General features: G+C 38.7%; 1 protein-coding gene across 1 annotated transcript in view; it reads right to left on the bottom strand.

The window, feature by feature from the left end:
- NPAS3 (neuronal PAS domain protein 3) overlaps window positions 1-26,360 on the bottom strand; it is an 861,155-nt gene that overhangs the window by 421,674 nt on the left and 413,121 nt on the right. Inside the window, exon 3 of the mRNA XM_047864546.1 lies at window positions 23,656-23,738. Within this exon, the coding sequence (XP_047720502.1) occupies window positions 23,656-23,738 (83 nt within the window). The remainder of the gene's footprint in view (window positions 1-23,655; window positions 23,739-26,360) is intronic.

The raw sequence follows: 26,360 nt of genomic DNA, 5'->3' as shown, positions 1-26,360 counted from the left end.
TGGGCCTTAGAAATGGCACAAACACTCCGACAGAGCTCCCTAGATGTGATGCATAGCTGTGGGTGGCTTCTATCCTCTGGCTAAAGTATGCCGTCCATAGAAATGCAAATTCATAGCAGCTGTTTTTGTAGGACTTGCTTATTCCTTTATTTAACTCTTCAAGAGAAGTCTCTCCCTCCCCACTTTTAAAAAATTAGAAGTAAGGCCACGCTAAGCTTAACAGGTAACATTTTGATGGGTAAAGGAAATCATCAATTAATAATAATGACTCCTATGAAATAAAGCGTATTGATACAGGCACACTTTGTTAACAAGTTGCTACCTGACAGACTTTAGCCATTACTCTCCTGCTCATCGATACATATAAAATGTTGCCATATTAGGTACTACAAAATAATTTTCAAATAAATATATTTACTTTGAAAAACGTATTCTAGAGAAAGGACATTTTTCTCATTGATATCACAAAGGGGGAGTTAAGGGGGAGACTTTGCATCCACCAGAGTTGTGATTTCCTTCAGATTCTCAGCAATCAAAGCACACGGCCACGGCCGTAAGACTGATAGGATCATTTTCTGCTGTTAACCTCCAGGTTCCAAGTTCACATTTTATGAATTGAGGAGACATGGAGGAAGAGAGAAAGAAAAAACATGGAGTGCAAATAGGCAAAATTCAATCGGCAGAAGATCAGAACTGAAGAAGAAAATAAGGTAACATGAATGGCACAAGGTAAGTCTTCGTTTTAAGGAGATACTATGCAAACAACACACTACAACAGAGTTTCATCTACTAGCTTGTAGTGGCTTTCAAGGCTTCTAGACCCTTTGGAAACATGGAAACAATCATGACAAAACACAAAAGAATGTCCTACTAGTTTCAAAAGAAAATATGCTATTATTACAGGTCTTATGCAGACAAATTTTTAGTTCGATTCTGAGCTTCTCTACACTTTAAGCTATTATTGCATTATTTTTATTAAAATTTATATGCAAAAAAACACAAAACAAAAAGCATAGTCACCAGGCTCAGAGAGATGTAGGTACAGATCTGATCATGATCAATTACTAGCTAAATGACCTTGAGCTTTTTTCCTCTTATCTATAAAATGGGAATGCTGGCAGCTGTTTCATTTGAGAGAGTTAGAATGTTAAGACTCAGTTATTTAGCATATGATGAATGCTCAGTAAATATTAATTTCTTCCTTCTCTCTCTAGTTTATATTTAATATATACATGTTACAATCCATGTATATATTGGGTTTTTTTTCTAACATAAAGAATAAGTAAGATAAACTTAAAACTTTTCCTTAATAGCAGGAAAAATGGGCCGCTTTTTACTTCTGTACAAAGTAGACTATGACAAGAGGATTATTACCCACCTGTCCTTGAACTATCGAAATAACCCGTGTATTAGTCAAACTAGCTTTCTCGACAAATATATAACAATCTCATAAGAACTGTCACTTTAACTTGCTTTCCTTGAACTGAAAATGTCAACCCTAACCTGAAAACAAAGCCCCACAAATGTTTCTCTTGCTGATTTATTAGGAAATGTTTTTATTCATCTTCATTGATACAACTATTCTCTTCATGTGAAATTCAATTAGCCATTTTAAAATTGTGGCAGGTTTGAGATAAAGTATATCTGGGAGTTTGATCCAAGACCTTCTACTGCCATCAATATACCCAGAGGTGAACCTTTCTCTGAAGTTCCGGAAAAGCCAAGAAAAATAACATGGCATCCCGTAGGATTAACTGCAAGGTTATTACCATTGGCCTCACTTTGTGCTTTTTCTATATCTGACCATAAAAACTTCAACACAATGTTTTCTCAGCCCTGAAAAAAAAAATATCACCTCTCCTTCTGTCTCCTTTTCTCTCTCCCTTCTCTTAATCAAAACTTAGAAGAGCCTCTGAGATAGCATGAACCTGAATCAAAAATGAAGTTAATAATGTTGGTAGTGAATTAAAATACAGGTCAAAAATCATGGACTTCTATTTACCCTTTGCTTAAATACCTATCTTGTCTCTTTAAAAAAAATTTTTAAATGTTTATTTATTTATGTTTTTTGAGAAAGAAAGAGACAAAGCACAAGCAGGAGAGGGCAGAGAGACAGGGAGACGCAGAATCTGAAACAGGCTCCAGGCTCTGAGTTGTCAGCACAGAGCCCGATGCGGGGCTTGAACTCAAGAGCCACGAGATCATGACCTGAGCTGAAGTCGGATGCCTAACCCACTGAGCCACCCAGGTGCCCCTACTCTTGTCTTTTAATACTTGATTGCCTTCGTATTGCGATGTATCAGACTTCTGTGCCTTAGGATTCCCTTTATTCTTACCTGGATGGACATTACATAGTTCAAAGAGATGCATAATATAAATGGTAAGAGCAGATGAAGAAGAAAATCTGTAAATGTTCCGAGGTACACATTTAGGAGGGCACTTGTTGGGATGAGCACTGGGTATGATATGTAAGCGATGAACCACAGAAATCTACCCGAAAAACCAAGAGCACACTTTACATACTGTATGTTAGCTAATTTGACAATAAATTATATTTTAAAAAATCCAAAATTTCGGGATATACAGTGTGTCTTTTTAGTTTTTCTTTTAAGGGACTACAATTTTTAATTAAATTGCAAAAAAAAAAGTGGGGGGGGGGGAGGAATAAATGTAGTTATTTTAACTTTGAGAGAATTCAGGAATGAAATGCAGTGATAAAATAAGAAACAAACAGGTGCCACCCTTCCTTTCTTAGTGTGGGTATAGATTCTAGATGCTAAAAATGCAAGGTAACATACAAACACAGATGCATCTTTCCCCTGCATTTTAAAGACGGGCACATAACAGCATCCATGAATTTCTAGATATATTCCAGGCAAAGATCAGAGAGAAGGAAAATTCATGGTGGGGGGGGGGTCATCCATCGTCTACATATTTGGTGCAGTATACCCTACAAATTGGCTATTAGACCTGCCCTCATCTCTGTATAGAAGCAGCCACAGCTGGATCAGATCTATAATGTAATAGGGGATGAGGTGTCTTTGGATAAAGGCCAGCATCTTAATTCCTGTTGAAAGAAATATTGCCAGTAGAAATATTGACTGCTAAATTATTCTGAGGCAAGAACACGTTCTTCTCTTCTCTATCACTCTCATCTCTGATAAAGCAAGCCTCAGTCTCCCACATTTTTCTCAGATTGCTGGGGTGTTTTTGTTTTTGTTTTTTGTTTGTTTTTTTTTTTTTGTGGGGGAGGTGCCGCTTTTTCTCCCCTGTTCCTACCAGGAATCTTGTTTGCATCTTGGTCCGCATGTCAAGAGACAAGGAGCAATAGGTACTGCAAGTCCTTAAAGGAAGTGTGTGCTTTCCTGCCAGAAAATATAATCCTATCAAATGTAAACTACTCCAAGTGAAACAATGCTTCATGTTTCTTACACAGTGACTACATTCTGAGTGGACTAACCCCTTTCCACCTACCTTAGGTCCATCCCACCCCTGTCTCATTTCCTCACATGCAGATTTGGTGAATACTGTTAGATTTCTCTTTTTTATAACACGAGGCATTCTAGATGACATATGAAGAATACAATTTTTTTTCCATGGAACAACATTCGGCTGACAGATGACCATATGACACCCTTCAAACAGTACAATATGTCACTATCAGAACACGGCTGCTGGGAAGTGTATCTTCAAGGTAATATTTAATGTTCAAGTCAAAACATAATGGAATTATACCAGCACTTAGTATGAACACACATAAAGAGAGGAAACAACATGTCTCACTCAAAAATTGTGTTTGGTTTACAAAAAAAAAAAAGAAAGAAAGAAAGAAAAGAAAAAAATGTTGTCTTTTAAAAACGAGAGATAGCAATCATGTTTTCACTCTAAAATGAAATCACAAACAAGTATTAAATTAAACTTGGGTTTTTTTTTTCTAACGTAAAGAATAAGTAAGATAAACTTAAAACCTTTTGCTTCATCATAATGTCCCACTAAAACCTGTTCAATAAAACTGAGATTGTGGCTTCGACCCCAGGCAGCAGCCCCTGCTAAACGCACTCAAGCCTTCTAAGATGTGAGAGTGGCAAATGTCCCTTCATATATGACATATGAAGGAAAGAACAAAACTGAGGTGTGTCCAATTCCTTCACTTTTGGATTTGAACAGATAACTTCACACGAAGCTCATTTTCTAATAGCATACACATTTTGAGGGTTACTAGGAAGGCCAGTGCACTCCCCTAGCAAGTTCTTCTTTCCCCATGGTAAGGCTGGTGGCAAAGTCACTGGAGAGAAGTGACTTTGTCATTATTAAAAGGACTTTAAAGGAAACACACATAGCTTCTAAAGCCAAGTACCCATGGTAGAATATTTTTGTGACATTTGTTCCAAATGACTAACATTTTTTATATTCCAAATGTGTTAATAATGATTGCTCATTTGTTCTGAAGTATTACCATTATTTACCTCCTTACACTGTCTTGCCAAGAATGTGTTAGGTATCTTACACAATACCCACACGTCTGTCTTTGTAAGGACGGAGCACTCACGGTGTCTTCTGCAGGGGCTATTTCTTTCATTAGCACTCTAAGGCTTAACAAACTATAGCATAAGCAGAGGTGATGTGCCTCATGAATGGGAGACAAGGAATGAAGGTTTTACAATAATGATGAAAATAGTAATAAATGTATCAGCTACGGAGCCCTTACTAGTTGCCAGGCATGACACAAAGGGCTTCCATGAGTTATATTATTTAATGCTCGTATCACATCTAGGAAATAGGCATGATAAAAATCTGTTTTTTTTTTTTAATTTTTTTTTCAACGTTTATTTATTTTTGGGACAGAGAGAGACAGAGCATGAACGGGGGAGGGGCAGAGAGAGAGAGGGAGACACAGAATCGGAAACAGGCTCCAGGCTCCGAGCCATCAGCCCAGAGCCTGACGCGGGGCTCGAACTCCCGGACTGCGAGATCGTGACCTGGCTGAAGTCGGACGCTTAACCGACTGCGCCACCCAGGCACCCCAAAAATCTGTTGTTTCAAACCTCAAGATCTCATTCTCTTTCCCACTGCCTTAGACTACATTCTCCATATCAGGTTGTCTGAGTTCAAATTTCAGCTCTATTACTTGCTCTCTCTGTGAATTTGACTAAGTCACTTAACTCTTCTAAGCTTCAGTTTCCCAGTCTGTAAAGAGCAAACTTATTTTTTCTGAGACATCTATCAGCTCTGTCTCCACTGCAGTCTCATCAAAACCTCCCAGTTCAAGCCTCAATAACTTTGCCTGAGACAATCACACCCATAGCTGGCTGTTCCCTCTTCCCACATGTTCTTCCCCCATCCACCCTGGGCATCCATCTCCCATGGAGATCCCAACTATACCTTAGATTCAAAAATTTTCATGGTTCCCCAAGGACTTCAGGTAAAGTCTAAACCCTATGCCCTGGCATTTGGTTTCAACCTGACATTCTATCTAGACTCATCTCTCCTGATCCTTTTTTACCTACCATGTTGAAATCACTATGTGAATATCTGCCTTTCTTATAATACTGTATTCTCCCCGAAGGAGGGAGATCTCTTATCAATATCCCCAAGCTTCAACTCTGGACTAGCACAAAAAAAAAAAGCACTCATAAATTCCTTCTCAGTCAAAATGAATAGAATGCCAACACTAAGTTTCATAGAGCCCCCATACTGTATCCCCACAGAACCTCTTCCTACATCTTTGCAAAGCTCTGAGCACCTGGACATTCCATTCTTGTAACCTCGAGGATCTTTCTGTCCTCCTGCACTTGGTAGAATCATGCTCACCCACCAAGTCCTGCTCAAGGATCACACAACGTGTGGCACCTTCTCTGATTTTCAGTGTAGAACTCAAGACTTCTGTCTCAAGGCTTCCTTTACGTTTTGAGTCTTTCATTTCTCTAGGTCTGGTCCTCAAAGATTTTATCACAATGTCTTATATTTTATCTGTCTCCTTAGCCTGACTGAAAAAGTCCACAAGAATGAGGACCATAACTATTTCTTGGCATTTGCAGTAACTAATTGCAAAATCCAGTAGTCAATAATTACATTGACAAACACATATGTGTTGAATGAGCATGAAAATTAGTGATAAACCAACCATCATTTGGCTTAGAGGCCCTTGTGACAGGGGCTCCACCACCACACCAACCCTTTACTCTGGTGACTATGGGAGATCACACTTTCCATACCTCTCCCCTTCTTCTCCTGCCCAATCTTGTAGGACTTAGGCACAAGTGCTGGCAGCCACCAGGCCATTCAACTTCTGCATCTGGATGCCTGAGCTGAGTAAAGACAGAGACCTGCTTTGATGACCTCCTGGGTACATGATACATCTGATATCCTGAGAGAATCTCCATTTTTAGTCATAATCTAACCATTACCCGCAATTTAGACCAGAAGAAAAGGATAATCAAATACTGTTGCTGGACAGCAGCACAGAGGTTCTCCTTGGGTAAGCTCCACACTTCTGAATTTTGCCTGCGTGAACAGTGGAGTTGGAGGAGGGGATCTATTTTTCTTTAGCAAAGCCGACTGCTACCCTAAGCACCCAAACCCAAATAGTGAGGCTGCCTTCGTGGAAGATGAGCTAATCATTCCCCTTGAAGACAGGATATTCTAGATCATATAATCCTGAGGTATCTAAAAAGGACCATCACTCATCTAATGTTGTATGTAGACCAACCTCTGGGTAGGAAATGTATGCAAATATGTGTGAGACTTTGAGTTACAACAAACCGAAAATTATAAAGCCCAGGCCCTTGTCTAGGCTTACAAGTCACTTCATTTGAGGTCCTGGGTCCATGTTGGTTTCTTCACCTCCACATAAATGCTTCAATGCTAAGATCAAAGGACCTGAATCAAGGGGACCAAATCAAGCCTGACTGTATACACTAGATCAACAGGAATACTAGATCAACAGGAATACCCGAGAAAAATCTGCCCTTTTCTCTTTTTAAGAAGACTTCTGGGGAATGCAAGAGATGAAAAGATGAATTGGTTATGTTGAGTCACTCAGCTTGCTATTAGGGCAACTATGATTAGGTAAGAAAAGAACTTACTGAAAGGCAAATACTCCTATTTTAGGGACTTGAGTCTCTTTTTTTTCACATGAAAAGAGGAAAAAACTTTTTGTAGCTTTTAGATTTGTTGACCATTTTTCTATGATGGATATGAACAACAATTCACATGCACTGAGCTAAGCCATTGGCCTAAAGCATTCGATCCCAATTTTCCTTGAGCACTACTACAGTGGCCAAAAAAATCCTTAGTTACAGAAGTGCTCACAAGGACACACACACTCATCTATGTGTATACGCTCCTCACCATCACCACCTTCCTCCAAGGAGGGCCTTTCAGAAATGACTTGCTGTGGGTGCTTAAAACCTATCACTCACAGAGCCCAGGTTGGTCCTGTGAAAATTAGCTATCATAAGGCCAACATCACTGCTTTTGACAGCTGTCTTAGCAGAGACCCAGACATACACTCATGCCTCTGCTTGCTCATGCCATGGTAGCTGTGTCAATTTGGACACCGACTGCTGGCATAACCCGAGCAGATGCAGAACCCATATGTGCAACTCCAGATAAAATTTCCAAAGCACTGGCATCTGGATGTCAGCTTTTCTTTCCTGGCCCCACAGCTGAATGTTCTGCTAGACCTGATTGTTTCTCTGCTGGGGGTCGGTCTGCTCCCACCCTGTTGTATTCAGTGGCACTTCTAGACTTCTGAGTGTTTGAAAACAATAGCTAGATAATCACCTTACGCTGCAGCACACCAGGAATTTACCTGTTTCATCAGCTTATGTATGTACGGGAAATCTGAAAAATATTGGTGCCATTTCTTACTTTTTATAAATTAAAAAAACAAAACAAAACAGCACAACTCCAAAGATCACGAACATAGAGCACTGCGCCTATAACGGGTACTGGTAACCTTGTATTTTTATGTACGAAGTTTCCAGCAGGGAAAATTAGCATGAAAATAAAATGCAGTGTGGCAGATAAACTTGTGTCCGTGTTTCTCTGATTCTGTGGCAGCTTCTCCACAGCACTCGAACAGCTGCGTGGCACAGGCACCTACCTCGGAAAAAAAAGCAAGGGAGGGTCTTTATCTACACATCACTTCTCTTTACTTGCTCCTTTGCAAATGAGCCATTGGATGAACGTTTCCTTCCAGGTGGGAGTAACAAATGAGAAAAAGAGATGCTTCCCAAGTGTGAATCATCACAGATTAAAAATTCTAAAGCCTTACTCCAGGGAGAAAGAATAGCTTGATAATAAATTGACAATGACGTGTCCTCCCGCTCATCTGTGCCAGCCTTCCCGAAGCAAAGACCCTCCCTTCTCTGCACACCAAACCTACTCCTTTTTCAAGGGACGAACAGAGTCTCCATTCTGATCCCCAGTGTGTGGCCCAGGCCTCAGTGAGGGAGAACGGAGAGAAAGGAGCTTTGTTTGACTGTTAGGAACTCCATCAATTAACTTTCTGGGTGATAGATGCAAATGTGGCACATATACTGCTATCTCTGACAAGAACATGAAACTGATTAAGACTTAAATAAATATTGTACGATGATGTTGTTTTCAAAATACACATAGAAGCTTTAACACTGCGTGCTGACTTCCGATTCAAATGATTTAATCTCAAACTAAATAAAAATCTTAAAATCTGTCCATTTTTTTAAGAAATTGAATTAAAACACAGAATTAAAATACACCTTTTCAAGGTTTTATTTCGTTTGTATCTTAAGGTTGGTGCCTTCATTTAACAATGAAACTAAACCACTTTTATCAATGACTATATAGAGATTGCTTAAAACAAACCTGGGCTACCAAGCATTTCAGCATGAAATAACTTACATTTGGTGTTTTAAACTTATTTTACAAAACATGGAAACTCTCAATCATGGCTATTTTACACACATAAATAGAAAACAATGAAGGCAAACAGAGCCAAGTACTCCTTCAGTGACAACATGTGGATCTCAAAGTTTATTTATTATTTTTTTAATACTCTGGGGAACAGCTGGCATGTATTTTATTCCCAATATTGTCTGCTGGCAGAATGATTCATGTAAATAAAGTAGCAGATTAGCATGTTGGGAACAGAAACATGCAGAAGGTTAAGTTTTTCCAGTTCTGAAAAACTCAAAAATAAAAATCCCTGCTGGGTATTTTAGGAATGTAGATGAGTTGACCAACCTTTAGGAAGTTGGAAAACCTCTATTCCTTTGTTTGGGATTCTTCCTAAGTGCAATCATGCAAAGCCTTTAGAAGGAATTGTCCTCTCTTTCAAAGGGGTTTGACTTGGGCACAGTTAATCATCACTGTGATAAAGCAATTAAAGGTATTCATAATTAGGACTAAACCAAATGTAAGTAATCAGAGAATTAAGGGGAAAATGACATTATGATGAGACTGTTTTCTTTAATGACCTCTTGGCTGAGAAGGACATTCTTACATTGGTGCTTAGGGACTTCTGTGCATAATGCATTAACCCTACTAAGATCCCAACATGTAAATGTCTTCTTCAAGTGACTGCAATACACCTTGGAATCAAATAGTATGTCTGACTTATTTAATTTTTTCTAAGTTTATTTATTAATTTTGAGACAGAAAGGTGGGGCAGAGAGAGGGAGAGAAAAGTCCCAAGCAGGCTCCCTGCTGTCAGCACAGAGCCCGATGTGATACTCATTCCCACGAACACGGAGATCATGACCTGAGCCGAAATCAAGTGGTAGATGCTTAACCAACTGAGCTATCCAGGCCCTCCAGTATCTCTGACTTCTTAACAACACTGCCCAAAACAGAAATGCAATTAAAGATCAATCTGCTATAAGTTAAGATGTATTTAAATAAACGTGTTCAAATAAATGTGTTTAAATAAATTCAAGTCATTCTACAAACATATTGAGCACCTACTGAAAGTACAACACAGGAGAGGACACAAAGATGAACAAGACATGATTCCAATTTTCAAATTGCTTACAATCTACTAGGAGATACAAGACACATATGCCAACCTTTTAGAGTTTTTTCACAAGGGTACATTCATGCCTATCTAAATGGAGAGTTTTTAAGTATATGAGTGATAGCTGGCCCTGAAAATGGTATTCTATTTCCTAAGTTTTAATTGTAAATGAATTCACTGGGATTCTAGATCCAATCTCCAGACCTACACCTGTCATTCCAGTTTAGAATACAAAAACTTATTATGAATTCTTTGAGAGAAGGAATAACACCTAAATATTCTCCATGGCCATATTAGCTGTGTCTTATATACAGTAGGCTATCTATGAATACTTGCTCAATAAGAATATATTGAGGGTCTGTATTTTTCCTCTGAACTGGACTACATTTAAGAGGCTAGTTATGGGGCACCTGAGTAGCTCAGTCTGTTAAGCGTCCGGCTTCAGCTCAGGTCATGGTCTCGCGGTTCCTGAGTTCAAGCCTCGTGTCAGGCTCTGTGCGGACAGCTGGGAGCCTGGAGCCTGCTTGGGATTCTGTGTCCCTCTCTCTCTGCCCCTCCCCTGCTCGTGCTCTGTCTCTCTCTCTCTCTCTCTCTCTCTCTCTCTCTCTCTCTCTCAAAAATAAACATTAAAAATATTTGTAAAAAAGAGGCTAGTTATATAGGTTTCCTAGGTTTTCTATGTATTCTATGTTTTAAAAAATAATGGACAGTGATCTCAGTGGCAAAACCTGTTCCCCCAACCCCATCTCCCAATTATAATAATTCAGAACAATCTTCAAAGATCAAGGAAACACCATCTACAATTTAGATATTGATCAAATTAAGTAATATAATCTCCCTTTGGATTAATGCTAGGAGTTAAAGATCTCAAGGTTAATGCAGATGTTAGTGGCAAAACTGGGATTTTTGTTTAACTAAATGGATTTTAAACTGTTATTTTCAATGGATGTGACTAAGAGGGAAAATGCAGATGTAAAACCAAGAAGAATATCCTCTCCCACCTGTATTTTCATGTTAAGCATGGCACTCTTTGGGGAAAAATTACTTCCTGCTTTTTAAAGTTTCTTAAGTTTTTCTGAAAATCAGGGTAAATGCTTCAAACACAGTTGCATGAGATTCTATTAGACACAGCTTTGTTGATGTGGCCCAAAATGATTTTCCTCGTCTTTCAGCCTCTGCAGGCTGTCCCAAGTCTCCATTTCTGTTAATGACCTATTGCTTCTGTCTGATTCAATACAGCCCACTGGCTATGGAAATGGCAAGTCTCAGCAGGAGACAACAAAATGGTCAGCAAACAGGGCTGAGCCATGTCATTTTCCTCAAATACTTTCCCAGGAATGAAATGACAAGCTTTAAAATGTTGTCTTCTGCTCAGGGCAAATATTTCTTTATTAAACAAAAGTGCACGTCCTCTCGTTTCCATTCAAACCATAGCTTTAAGTATGTCACTTGAAAAACTTTAACAGTAAAATGATTTAATACCTAATATTTCCCTTATAATTCTTCTCCGTCTCTTCCCCACGTCCACTTTGGAGTTCTAATACCGGCTGTGTCTGTCACTAAAGGCTGTGGGTCCTTAGCGAGGCACTTTACCTCTCTGGACCTCAGTTTCTTCATCCTTAAGTTGAAAAGGGTAACAGTACCTAATTCAAAAGATGGGTCAGGGGACCAATCGGGATAACGCATGTAAGCAGCTGGCTCAGCGAGTACCTGTCACACAGTTAAGTCTCAATAAATGTGTGCTAATATACATAATTATTATTCTTCCCAGATTTTGCATAGTTCCGTTTAAAAGTCTGCATCCGTCCAAATTACTCTGTGCTCGGATCCAATTTTAACCGTTCAATTTTAGAGAATCCACAAGTTACTTTACTTTCCAATGTTCTTAGCAGAATGAGACGTTTTTCATACAAAGTTCCCATTCTTATTTAAATGAAATCCTTCAGATGTTCTACAGTGAAGACTGAAATAAACAGTGGCAAGGGAGGTATCCCACCAATTTCAGTGCATGACACGTCCTGAGAGGGGACTGATTTATTTCAGTCTCAAGTTTTCCCCCAATATAACTACATCGTAGTCTTCAAAGAAAGCCAGGTTAGATGATTATCAGTTAGTTACCAGTCTGGCACATGCTGTTTAGTAACCTTCCAGTAGTTTGATCTGTAACAATCCGATTCCTTCTAAAAAGAAAATAATAGAGCTTAACTGTGAATCCAGGGAAACTCATCATTCAGCCAAGATAACTGGTACCAACTCAAAGGACCAGGCCTGGGTACTTTATATTTAGAAAGACCCAAGAATGTCTTCCAGAAGATTAAATGCTGTCTAAATTCTGGATTGGGCTTTTACATTCAGTCCACCTAAATGTGATCTCAAGAGAGGATACAGTTGATCTTACTATGCATTATTAAATAGTTACTGAGTTTTATCTCCTATGTGACTACAATTCTAAAAGTATAATTTAAAATGTCATTGAACTATCCTTACGGATTAAAGATGCAATTAAAATAGTCATTGATATTATCATTTGCCTTTGTATTTATGTAGAACTCACAGACTTCCCACTCAGAAAAAAAGAAATTTCTGTTTCTTTAGGTCAATTCTACCCTTGGTGTAATCTCCATACCAGACTAAATTTACTAAAACATGGTATCGCCCTAAACGGAAGTATGAGAGTGGATTATCTCAGAGGGTATTTTTCTGGTGCCCTGAAGGGTCACCTGCATTTTTTATATCTTTAGAAATCAGGCAAACAGCTCCTCTGACCTGACAATTCCTGCAGCAGCTATCTAGCCTCATGGGAATTTGACTAGGCTCTTCTGTGAGGGTAATTCTAACCATACACATTTTATTCACCCAGTATAAGAAATACTTATAATAATTTCACTAATTCACCCAAATGCTTCTTTTTCCCAACAGAGGCAAAACAACACCGTAGGGCTTTTTCTTCTCTTCCACAGAATTCTATTCTGCTCTCACAAAATAACACTGCGTCATGGATCTCTACCTTGCAATCCTCAATCATCAGACCCTCCATCAGCAAGTGTCTGGGAAGTGACATTCACAAGGCACTAGCGGACCTAACACAAAGAGCAGGAGCCTCCGTAACCTGGAACATCTGAGGCAGCTCCAGGGCTGGCCCACAGGTGTGTGCCTGCCTGTGGTAGAGCGAGAATGGAGCCTAGTAGTAACCCCTGGACCCTCTAGCAGGCCCCCTATAGAGTCTTCCTCTTACTAGTCCCTACAGATATCCATTACTGTAGTCTTTTAATAGATATAGTATTACCCAAATCTGGCTCAGAAGAAGAAAACCACTTGCCAACATGTATCAGCCACGATGTGCTGTGTAATCTCTCTCTTGAAATCAGCTGTTTTTCCCATAACTGTTTTCAAAGGACAAGGATCACAGTGCCACCTCGCTCGATTTACAGAAAGTCAAATGTACAAAGGGAAAAATAACCTTTGATAGTGAGACAATATTTTATTTACTTTCATTTTTCGCAGCTGTATTTTTTGACTTTTCAACATTTTTTTCATTTTTTTTCTGGAATTTTGCATGTTAGAGGTATTTGATCACATACGTGTGCACACATACACGCACAAAGTGGCACAACTACTTATGGAAGATTCTTCTGTAATAAACTCTCGGTCTTCAAAAGGCTAGTGAAGTAGACTGCAGATGTGACATTATCGTATAATAATTGTTCAATTATGTGTTCAATTTAGCTCTTATTGTATTTAGAGAATTTTTTAATATCTTAAACCAATTTTGATTCAATTCTTCTGAGCCAGACTTTCCCCAAGTGTTTTGTAGAAGCCCAGTGTTCCCGGATGCTCACAAGTGTCTGCAATCAGCTTAGTTTGGGAAACAAAGCATATAACTGCTCCCCAATCCACCCCTGCAAAGCTTTCCTCAAACCCAAAAGCTCATAGGGTCCAAAACGCTTGTGAAATTCTGGATAGTCAGCTGAGAAAGCAAGTCTGGTGATATTGACTGTGATTTGGTTCCATGGTCAATGATAGTCAGCTGGTATCACTGTCTCCTGTCATCCACAGCTGATGCTGGTAACAAGAATATAATGTTTACTACCACCAAGGCCTACTCTAAAGCCTAAAAGGGCACTGTAATATGACCCAGATTTGTAGGTGTCTACATGCATCGGGAAATTATTCATATTGATATTTGACACATAACCCTAAGATATGCTAAGACCTCTGTCCACTTTGAAAATTGGAAGTACAATTATCCTTTTGCTCCACTTTAATCTCCAAATAACCCAGCAACCCGTAGAGCCCAGAAAGAAAGATATGTTTCCATACCTTCGACACAATCTTCCTGTCAGCACACACTGAGCAAAAGCTGTGCAACCACAACATTGCTGCTCTTTTTCTTCCTCCCTGACCTCGAACATACATGACCATGCTACTGAACTCCTATATTCTAGCGAGGCCAGGACCCTCAAAGACTCCCACAGAGACCCACATGAACATCAGACTTAAAAGTGGATGTGTGTGGTGAGTGAGGGTGGCGAACCATGTAACAGTAAGTTTGTAGGCCCAAGAAGTGCTGGTTGACCAGCTCCAAGCTGGAGAATCAGATTCCCACCTGTTGCTTCAGGATGAACCCCAACTGGGCCAACTTCTGTTAAGTAGTCATCATGCACCAGGTGCTGTGTATAGTATCTCATCTAATTCTTACAGCAGTCTGGGAGGTAAAAATCACTGCCGTCTTCATTTGGGGGTGAGAAAAATGAGGCTTCGAGAGTGTAAATAAATTGCCCAGATCTACACAATCAAGATCGGGGGTTTGAATCCAAACCCAGGTATAACTGATTCAAAAGCCTCTAGTCTACATTGTACCAAACTGTGTTGGTCTGTTCTTAGTCTTCTCAACTTTTGCTGGGAATGCTGGGAGACAAAACCATGACTCATATTTGTATCTCAGCATTTTCTCCACTCTCTGATGCAAATAAGACACCCCATAAATATTTACTGAAGCCTAGAATTAGTATTGAGACTCATTGTCTCATTTACGTGGCCCCCCTCAGGTAATTTTGTGATCAGAAATCCCTCACTGTTAGCATTAGTTCTAGTCATGTAGCAAAAACCCACATCTTCCCTCCTCAGTAAGTTACCTCAAACCTCTCCCCTTCCCCACACCTCTCATACTGCTTCTCAGGGAACGATGCCCTTTGTCTATTTTGCAAATCAAAGTTAGCAAGGTATCTGAAAACCTGAAGGTATATGTATGTACCTGTCTTATAGGTACGCGTGCCATCGTAAAACTCCCGCGAAGTTCTTCCTTCGGCTCTTGATGTGGAAAGATGCCCATTCTGGCATTACATGTAATAGATTTTGTGCAACATGTATGAGGGGAATCATATGTGCACTTCAAAGTCTCCGCCACACAATTTGGTAGCAACGGAGGATGATTGCTTTTACCTTCTGGTTTTTCGGGACTTGCAACGGGCTTATTTCCACTTTTCCAAGCAAATCAAGGTGACTGTGCAGTATGATGAGAAGAATAATGGCATATCCCATTTTGGCCTAAAGGAAATGTTGATTCTGGAGTCTCTTTATAAACTCTACTTTTTCTAGCTCCTTCTAGGTTGCTAATGAGATTATTCTGACAACTCCTTTGGTTGTTCAGAGAATGATTTTCATTCTCAAGGTGAAAATATATTCTTACTACCAAATTTAGAATTTTTACCGTTAACTAGCTTACACTACCAAATATAAACACCATTTATGTAAACAGATAATTGACATTGTGTTCAATAAAAATACTTGCTTTTAACCTGAGAGGATTATATTAATAATGCTCCTATATTCCTGTATTCGTAATGATACTGATAAGTATTAACATTTCTCCTCAAAGTCTTGGGCATGATCCTGGACTACCCAACATACAGACAAATATTAGCAGACACTTCAACACATTCTATATATCAGGTTTCTGGATTAAGCACTTTTAACTGTACTATCTCATTCAATCCTCACAACATGCCTGCCGTTGGCTACTATTTATGATTTTCTCCATTTTCAAGGTGAGGAAATTGAGGCATAGAGAGGGCAAGAGACGGTTCTAGGTGTACACAATTACTAAGTGATGAAATTGGGATGTGAACTCAAGTTAGCTGGATGCCCAAATCCATGCAATAAAAGAATCTTCCATACTCTGTCCCGCATCTAGAGGAAATGGATACAAACTGACCTGGAAACAGAGAGGTGAGATGAAGCCCTAACTCTGGGGTTAACTCTGATTTTGCTAATAACTTTTTTTTTCTTTCATTGACTCAACAGTTATTTCTTGAGCATTTATTATAGGAAAGATTGAAATTTTACACTTAGAATATTCTACTATTACCACTTGTTCTGGCCCACCTCTGAAGGATATGGGAAACTTATACTACATTTAATGGGATTTGACCTTTTTATTTATTTTTTTATTTAAAATTTTTTTAACGTTTTTATTTATTTTTGAGACAGGGAGAGACAGAGCATGAACAGGGGAGGGTCAGAGAGAGGGAGACACAGAATCCGAAGCAGGCTCCAGGCTCTGAGCCGTCAGAGTTCGACTCAGGGCTCGAACTCACGGACCATGAGATCATGACCTGAGCCGAAGTCAGACGCTTAACCGACTGAGCCACCCAGGCGCCCCGGGATTTGACCTTTTTAGAACAAAGTTTCATGACCTAGTTTTCCAAAGTATGGCAAATCAAGAGCCTTAATGTTTCATATGTATGTTTCATATGTGTATACATATGTGTGTGTGGTGTAATACATACCACACACACGTGCACACACACACAGACACACACACACACAGACATGAGTTAAGGCAGCAAGGATTTTTTTTTAAGGACAGGTTTTAAACTTTCACAAGCATAAAGTATTTTCTTACACTCAATCATGAATATGATTTTATATGACTTGTTAATTTTGAAGAGTAAATCATACTTTTTCCCTTAAAATGCAATGCTCAGGCAATACAGTACTGTGAAATAATGGTTTGGCCATCAACTTCCACATGCTTTCGTTTTTCAATTTTGTGAATGGGGATTTTGATAAAATATACATTCTTTGGTTAATGTGAAGACCAGTGAGCTAATCCTTGGCAAACCACACTGAGATTCTCCAATGAAACCAATTTCCTAAGTATAAAACATTAATCTAGACAGCAAATACATGTGAAATGCAGAGCAATGCCTGCTTCATCATGGCCCGGCATCTTCAAGGACGTGTACATTGCCGGTAGGAGACCCACATGACTCCTCTAACATTCACTTGTCAAATTAGATAAAGGACATACACATCTCTTTTATAAACCCTCTTTCAAAAGTTATGAGTCACTCATCTACGTTTTTCAGTTTAAACTCAGGTCAGTTTCTAATAGAAGCTGTGAATTAGCTTCCAACATTAAAAACATTTTCCTATCAATGCTGATACCTTATATGAGGTAAGGAAGGGAGACAGGTGAACAATAGAGTTAAGAAATTTCTACTTCTCTTTCTTTTCTTTTTAAATAAAAACACTGTAAACCTTACTTGCAATTGTTTTACAGCTCAATTGATAAGGTGTGTTCCTTTTTTTTTTTTTGTTCAAGAAAATTTAAAAGCAACTAATTTAAATATGCAAAATTATCTTGAGTTGTTCATACAAGTGAACTTAAAAGCCGTGCAACACAGGAAAATTAAGTAATTATGCCTCCAAGTTATTTACTGCAATTAAGCTCATTTATCATATGCAAATTAGTGCAAACTGGTCTCATTAGTTACTAAATTACTCAATATGAGCTGAACAATGTAGCACTCCAGTTTGTAATGAAAAATCCCTGTAGAGGCAAGCAGTATCAATTAAGCTAATTTGCATATGCAAATATATTCACTAACTTTCTCTTTTTCTATATTTAGTTTTACATTTTCTTACCATTCTGGATCACAGGGAGACCAAAGGGTCTCTCACCTTTCTCTCCTTCTTCTATCACGGCTAAAGAATACCTCTATTATTTGAAGTTCTTGTATTTTATTTTAGCACTGATATCCAGCAGGATGTCACTTTGCCAACAAGGACCACCAGGAGTAAGAACATGCAACTTCTTGGAGATAATCATTTCTTTTGTAAGTTTCAAGAAAATAATAAATAAGGGTGAAATTCCAATTCATCAATAAAATGGAAAACAGACTTGAACATTATCATTCTCTTTCATAGATGTTTTAAAAACAGTGCCATCAAATGTAAAATGAATGTTGGCTTGGCTAGGCGGAAGCTTAAATAAAATAATGTGGATCTTTGCAGGCGTCAGCTTTGGAGCTGTTTTAGGAATTATTCACTTCGCTTTGTCCAGATGTTTGAATCGTACTACTCAACCTTTTCATAGTCTCTTGCCCAATGAGATTCAAGGAGATGCTTGATACCAATACATTTGGCATTCTCTACTTCCAACCTTGACGTTGTTCTAGACAGCTTCCTCTGCCTATACAGCTCATCTCTAAAGAATCGTTTTCTTAGTCTTCTGCAACTGAACCAGGCCTAGAGATGGGAGCAGGACTGTGCCTAGAATACTTGGATAATAACAAAGATATAAAATGTCACAAGATATTGTTTATTTTGTTTTCCTTACTACACCAGCTACAAATTTTTAAATATTTCTGGCAGGCAACTTAGATGTTTTCTTCTAATAATAATGCTGCAGGACCAAAATAGTATACAGACAAACTAGACAGGACTCCAGGATACGTCCCTAACCAGTCTTCACAATGTGATGAATAATGGAAACATGGACATTTCAATGTGAATCTTGATTTGATTTTTTCCCCCAAATTTGATCCCAAACAGCTTTTTAAAAAACCCAGCCTCCTCTTTTACTTGAGATATGACTCTACTCTGTATACTATGGATGAGATGTTGAGAGAAAGAAAACCATCATGATTAAAATCTGACATTTTATTGAGGTATCTGGTGCCATCCATCTCGCCCACATAAATCTATGACTGCTTTGCCTCTCAAAGAGAAAAATAGCTACATTTGAGTTCCCTTCCTTCCCACCATTTTAGGTAAATACATACCTTAATTCAACTGCTCTGCTAAGGTAATGGCCAGATTTATGGCCTTCTACAAGAAGGTTGTTCTACCAATAAATGAGCCTTCCGAAAACACTCCCCTAGTTTTTCTGGGGAAGACAGGCAGTCATGCAACCATTCTTCCCAGCCTTTTCTGATCCACCAGCAGTCAGAGAAACTCAGGTGTTATAATCCTACAATGTTTTTGATGGTTCTCCCTTGGTCTCTCTCAGGAGACCTGTCCACAGGATCCTCTGGTAGCTTGGGGCTTGAATGTTTTAAGAGCAATGCAAAATTTCTTCATGTCCAGAAATATTGCAGGGTCAATGACACAGATATGGGAGCGTTCATGGAACACGGCCAAGCGCAAAGTGACACATAGATATCATGCTTCCACCATTATCTCTCCTTAGGGCATTTCTTAAAGAATATTCTTTTTATTCTCCCAAGACAGCTTCAATAATAAAACATGTGGGTACTTATTAGGATTGTATTCATCTAGCTCACAAAATTTTATTGTAATATCTACAACTAGTTAGGGCTAAAAACCACTTTTCGCTCACTTATATATACTTATAGTATGTAATAGCTGCTAGCAGTGATCTGTATTGCCCAATGTAATATAACATATATGTCTCTCTCTGTGGTTCACCATAATGTACTAATAGTGAATACAAACATGAACCTTAAAATCTTCCATGTACAAGGTTTGATGTGATTGTTTTGTTTTAACACCTGTGAGGTGAGTAAAGCAGCATGACTACGGAATATGCAAAAACAATACTGCAATTTTAACTAACAATTATGTAAGCATTATTTACAGAAAGAAAAAAAAACTTAAAACCGTCTGCTAAGGGCATGCAAATAATTAAAGTACTCCATTCATAAATCTGCACCTAAGGGAAAGTCATTCTACTAGTTAATTTTATGAGGTACGAAGATGATATTTGTGACTATTTTGTGTTTCATTAACTCTGATAAGAACATATGAATATTCTATCTGATCTCTAAATTGGGAAAGTAAAAGTAAATATCACTCATATTTCTTGGTATTAAGGAAATCATGAAGTGGGAATAACAACGCCCTAAGAGAGCTTCTAAAGCAGGAACCAAATGGGTGCTTAGTCACATATACTATATTCAGGAAAGATCCCACATAACGACCTGAAGTTCTTGAATTTTTTTTCTTAGCTTGTGCAAGAAGCACAATTCCTAATCTTGACCCCTTGCCCTTCTGCTCCTCATCTGATTAATACAAGTCAAAGAAGAACAAAGTGAACTAAAATGACTTGACTCAGGCCCAATACATACACTCCACAGTCCTACATGTGCAAGGCTGGCATCACCTGAACCCTCAACTCTCCTGCAGAAGATCCCTCTGCTTTAAAAGTCATGCCTGAAACAGCTACAGGTTCACTGGGGCCGTAGTACTGGTCAGAGTCATTATGGAAGCTTTCACGGGAATGATGTGAATGGCCACCCCAGAATCGCACAGGGCACAGCCTAGGCGATGGCCTTGCCACCACCCACCAGTAGTAGACCATTAAAGTGGAAAATAACACTGCAGCAGTTGATTTTATATTGATAAAACACCATTAAGTTAAATGTTCCCCCATCTCAGCAGGAAAGAAGTCAAACTGTAGAGGACACAACATTTTTATATTTTCCTTAGAGAAAAATGGCTAATAGGATATACATAGCAAAAACACACACTGCAGTCCGCAGGATGGGTGAAGCAAAAATTAATGAGTCTATGTTCATCCCTCACCCCCAACTCTCTACACAAAGGAGTCCTTAGCCCACCATCCCATGAAACGTCACTGGGGACACAGGCAGCAGGGAAGCCTGGGCACTTGGTGCAGAGAAATCATAGGCATTTTTTGAGCCCCATTCTGGCATTCTGAACTGACTTCTATGTCACCTTCCAAATGCCACAGTTCCCATGCCTACCTTTTTGACCACATAGGTTTTTATGAGATGTTTGCTAGGGAAGGAAGGGGAGGAAAGAGCAAAGAAAGAATTCATCCCTGTTCTCATGAAGTACTTCACCAGGAAGTCTCCAGACTTCACCAGGAACCCTCCTGGTGAATCAACCAGACTTCACCAGGAACCCTCCTGGTGAATCAACCAGACTTCACCAGGAACCCTCCTGGTGAATCAACCAGACTTCACCAGGAACCCTCCTGAAGGAAAATATGGAAACCATCTTATGCTTGCAGACCCAGTGGGATGTTGTTCAATGTGGTTCTGACAAGGGTCTAGGGGCTCAACAGTCTCCTGCAAGGAGGGAAGAAAACTAAGACAGCTTAGAGAAGGCTTTTCTTGTTACTATGACTTTCCAAGCCCTTCTTACCCACAATTCTAATATTTCATTTAGAAGAATACATACAGCTTTTCCCACTCCTTAAGTACTGGTGTTAGAATCAAATGATATGAAATTCTAGTTTCTATGACAATTTCAAAATTATCTACTGCAACCATGCTTGCAGGCCTGAATTTCTTGAAAGCCTCCCTACCAGGATACTTATGCTTCCCCTTGGAGCCAAAGACTTTGAACATATTCCAAATGTGGACAGCCCTATTTAGTTTTCTTGAATAAAGGTGATTTTTTTCATCCATTTCTCTCTCCCGCACTCTGAAGCCACACGGAATAGCTAATACTTTTTTCACATGACATCTTCAAATAGAGAGGACATTAATATCCCTTTTAAATCATGTCTTTTCCAAACTAAATTTCACTAAACTCTCTGTCCACTCCTCATGTAACATGATTTTCTAGTTCATGCACCAGTCTGGTTATTCTATTCCAAATGACACTCAGTTGTCTATATTTTTCTTAAAGCATGTTGTCTAAGTTGGGTGTGACCAATCCTAAGAGCAAAAGAACTTAGCAGCCTCATTCTAGAACCCTTATTCTCTCAATGATGCCAACTGTTGAACTGACATTTGGGACAACCATTATATATCCTATTTCCATTAAGCTTACATTAAACTCCTAAGTTTTGCATTTTATATTAAATTCTTGCAGCAGCCAAGACACCCTTCCTTAAAGACTTTGGACTCAAATTTCAGAATGAATTGAGAGGATAATAATCTGGGGCTACTGTTTAGACCATTTGTTTCAGTGACTAAGTCTTATGCACTGATTGCTTCAGAATATAAACTGAAGTCATCCTGAATCACATCAGAATCTAACAACGTATACAGCATGGCTCATACAAAACTTACAAAGGAGATTCTGAACAAAGTATGTACAGGAAAAAAGGAAATAAAAATTTAAAGACATAGGAAGAAATATCCCCTCTGTATCCCTAAAACCAATCTACCACAAAGGAATGCAAATGTGTGCATGATAGAATAACAAATCCCAAAGTGTACTTCAATAAACATCAGCTATATAGGAACTTAACAGACATTAGCAGAGAAATGTCAGAATAAACAAAAATAAGCCAAGTAAGGATTTTCAGGGCTTAAATGTGCAAATGTAAATTGTGACATCTCAGACCTAAGGAAACATCAAAATTATCTCAAAAGTCTGTTAAAAATCATAAACTTCTGGGCCTCACCCTGAAGATTCTGCTTTAGTCAGAATGTGTCCTTCAAACAAGTATCTCAGTTGATTCTGAAGTTTCCAGCCAATGAGCCAGCTCACAGAACCACTGAGATTTGACCAGGGAGAATCTGATGCTCACAGTTTTCCTGGGTACATACTCTCAGAAACAATATGCTAGATCCAATGAAAAGCATAACTAGTTTTTTCAAATAAGCTGCCTACATAACCCAAACATGTCTGTTTTTCTAATCCTATATAAGAAATGTATCTTACATAGTTAAAAAAAAAACAATCTTTGGCTACGTCAACATTTATCCTGGTAGCAGAAACACTGTAAAACAATTATCCCTGGATGTGTTGAACTCACGGCAACGTCGTAAGGGGAAATTGTTTTGGAGTAAGCGAGATGCTGAGCTTGGGATGCATCTTATCCAGGACTAAATAACTGTAGTTCTGTCCTCGTAACCCTCGCATTTACTTGTCATGGAATTCATTGGCCAAATCAGTTATTATTATTTGTCTCCTTTTACTTAGAAATGTACCTTAAAATTTCATTCTGAGAAAGCTTATAATTTGGGGAGGCAAACGTGAGGATTGAAAGCGCTTATGAATACAAACTCAAGCAAAGAACAACTGAAATTTGGCAACACATAAAAATGTCACATTACTGTCACAACAAAATTTTGCTCTTCCAAAAACAATATATATAGCTCCAAAGACACACACATATATCCACTTACAAATGCAGCACACACACAATCATTCTGGGAACAGCCAGCTACTATACATTGCACATCAACTGAATAGTGCAATTTATCTCAATTATTACAGCACAAATAATACTTGCCCTCCCTTTCTCATTAATATTCTCTCAAGAGATGGCTTTCTAAAAAGAAAAAAATAAATTCATAAGAATTTCATAATTGCAACATAAAACAATAGTCATATACACAGCTGATATCTAAAAATGTATTTTAAATCAAGACTAAACACATGGATTTTTCTCAGTAAAATATAAGCAAGCTTCTTTCTCTTTTAGTTACCTGCAAAATGTGACTTCCCAAATGTGCTTCAAATACTTCAATGGCCAGTGCACTGGGGCTTCTCCTTCGTTGTGCACCTATAACTTATTAAAAAACAAAGAAGAAGAAAAAGAAAGAAAAAAGAAAAAAAGTTAAGTTGGAGCTCTGAATCGCACCTTTTAATTTCTAATTACATCACTCATCTAGTTACTACACGAAACATCTGAAAGAAACCCAGCCTCGTGTTCATTTCGATTCTGCGTTGCTGAGCAAAAGCAGAGACTAGGCTAAATTTTCAACTCAGAATATTAATTTCTGCAAACACTAACCAACTACATTCAGACTTTTGTTCTTTTAAATTTTCATTTTGGACTGTTTTTCCTACACTGGAGCAAAAACCTGAACGTTTACAACATTCCTTTAAAACAAATGGGTAAACTATTTTTCTTCAAACGTAAGGATTGTCATTTTTAAAGCATACGTGTACTGCCTCCCCCACCCCCTGAGAAATCACCCCAGAGACCTAAACTTTTCGTATCGTCTAGGCTAGGAAAAAGCATACAAGAAAATTTTTTCACGTTCTAGGGCAATAATTTTATTACAATTTAATAAGCACAACATGACGGATAAGAGATTCCGATTAATGACTGTTGGCGCTAGCGTTAAATGTCTCAGGATGGCTGGATCTCATATTTAGCCAACACTCACATGCAACTATTCCTACAGGACCCACACGAAGCCCAGGCGGACCCTTGCCTCCAGCGTGCCTCACCAGGTCAGTGACCCTTTTCTTATCTGAATACTCCGGTTCCCCTACTAACTTCTCGTCGGTGCTTCCCTTCCTGAATGCCCACCGTGTGTTGTCCGTGGGCACCTGCACTCAAGGAGCCCCCACCAATCCTCAACAAAGGGGAGCTTAATGCAGGATATTTCTCAGATCCAGGATCAAGGGTCTTTCCTTCACTAATATTTTTGCATGAGGTCATGATTTGCTTTCAAATCTGTTCCGGGTATTTTTTCTTTTCTCTTTCTCCTTCTCCTCCTTCTCCTTCTTTTTTTAAGTAAGTTCTCAAACACAAAATTCTGCTTTACCATAATTTGTCAAGGATATATTTAGATCTTTCCCTTAATTCCAGCAAGTCAATTTCTCAAGTGTTCTTGCTTTTCTTGACAATGTTATTATGAACCTCTACCTTCCTCAAACCTACACACTATGAATTGAAAAAAAAAAAAAAACCCAAATCCCCACCTTCTTACTTCTAAGAACACTTTCAGCTAGTTGACAAGAAAATTCCAGCAAAATGCTGCTGGGATAATTCTGCTTCATTTCAGTTACTCAGTCAGTCAGTTGGATCCATAGCTTAGTAGGGATTATAATATAAATGTACTTATGATTATTGTGCTGTGCAGAAGTAGGCAGTTTACCCCCGCAATTGTGAGTTAGTGTCTGCAGTGTCTGAAAGGCACTTTGAAAATAGCATGGGTGTTAAGTATCATTATGACTGGCAAGAGGAAATAAAAGGGGCATTTTTTTTCAATGGGAAAATTTATAAAATATAATTGAAGAGTGATTATTATCAAAGAATATTCCAGCTGGAGGGGATCTTAGAAATCTCTATTCCAACTTCCTCATTTGCTTCAGAAGCAAAACACACAATAATTTTAAAATAGAAAACTCAGTTTTCTATCCTAACATTAATCTTTGCTATAAGTATAGACTTGGGATTTTTAAAAATTTAATATTCAGATATATTTAAGACACTACTACTGTGTGTGTATGTGCACATTTCTGATTAAATTCCTATTCTAACATGCACATTACTCCCTTCAAAACTCCTTTGGCATTTTTGATAATGCAGCTGTCTTGCTGAATACTGTTTTCAGTTTCTAGAGTGTTAATTGCACATTATGGTAGCTTGGTGTGAATGATCCCACATGAATAAAATCTGCAGTCTTTTTTTTTTTTTTTAAGATTGTTGGGGGGAGCTTCTGGGAGGCAGGAGGGTTGAAAAACTTCAAAAGTGTCCACTCTCTTTTTGAGGCAGTAATTAGGATCCAGAAAGCTCCTTATTAATAACAGTTCATAATTTATGGGCATCTCAGGACTCCCAATTATCAAGTTCAAAATAAACCACTGCACTTCACAGAAGAAATGGGCTGGTTTGAGAGAACATAGACTGTTCTCCAAAAAGCTGGATTCAGAAGAAGGCCAGGAGAGCAACAGCCACCAACCTACAGAGGACCCTAAAGCTTCACAGAAAATATAAGGAGAGGTTTATTTACTAGGAGGCCCAAGAGGCATGCTCCAGTAACAACAGATGGCAGGCCAACTGCCTCCTGGAATGATAGGAACATTGACTTTAGTGTAGTGCTGCAGGGGTTATTCAAGCCTGGCCATTGATGGCCTTTCTTTTCCTGCCTTTTCTTCACGTAGGGCTCAGGCTCTACTCTCAGTAAATGCTGCCAATGCATAAATAGTACGGAATTTTGTTAAAAAAAATTATTAGTCAGTCTGGGGATCCCACATGTCTTCATCAGGTCTTCCATCCATGAGCCCTACCTGCATAGTTATTCTTCTTTGTTCCTCAGATCCTCTAGAAACGAAAGGGTGCGTCCCAGTACATGCTACCATCACACACAAGTATCTTGTAAGTGGTTTCATGCTATTCTATCCCATGGCATTTTTATGGCACTGGAACTTCTCTTGATTTATATGTTTTGCACTT

The sequence above is a fragment of the Prionailurus viverrinus genome, chromosome B3, assembly GCF_022837055.1.
Source record: "Prionailurus viverrinus isolate Anna chromosome B3, UM_Priviv_1.0, whole genome shotgun sequence".
Taxonomy (NCBI): Eukaryota; Metazoa; Chordata; class Mammalia; order Carnivora; family Felidae; genus Prionailurus; species Prionailurus viverrinus.
This window is presented reverse-complemented; position numbering and strand designations above follow the sequence as displayed.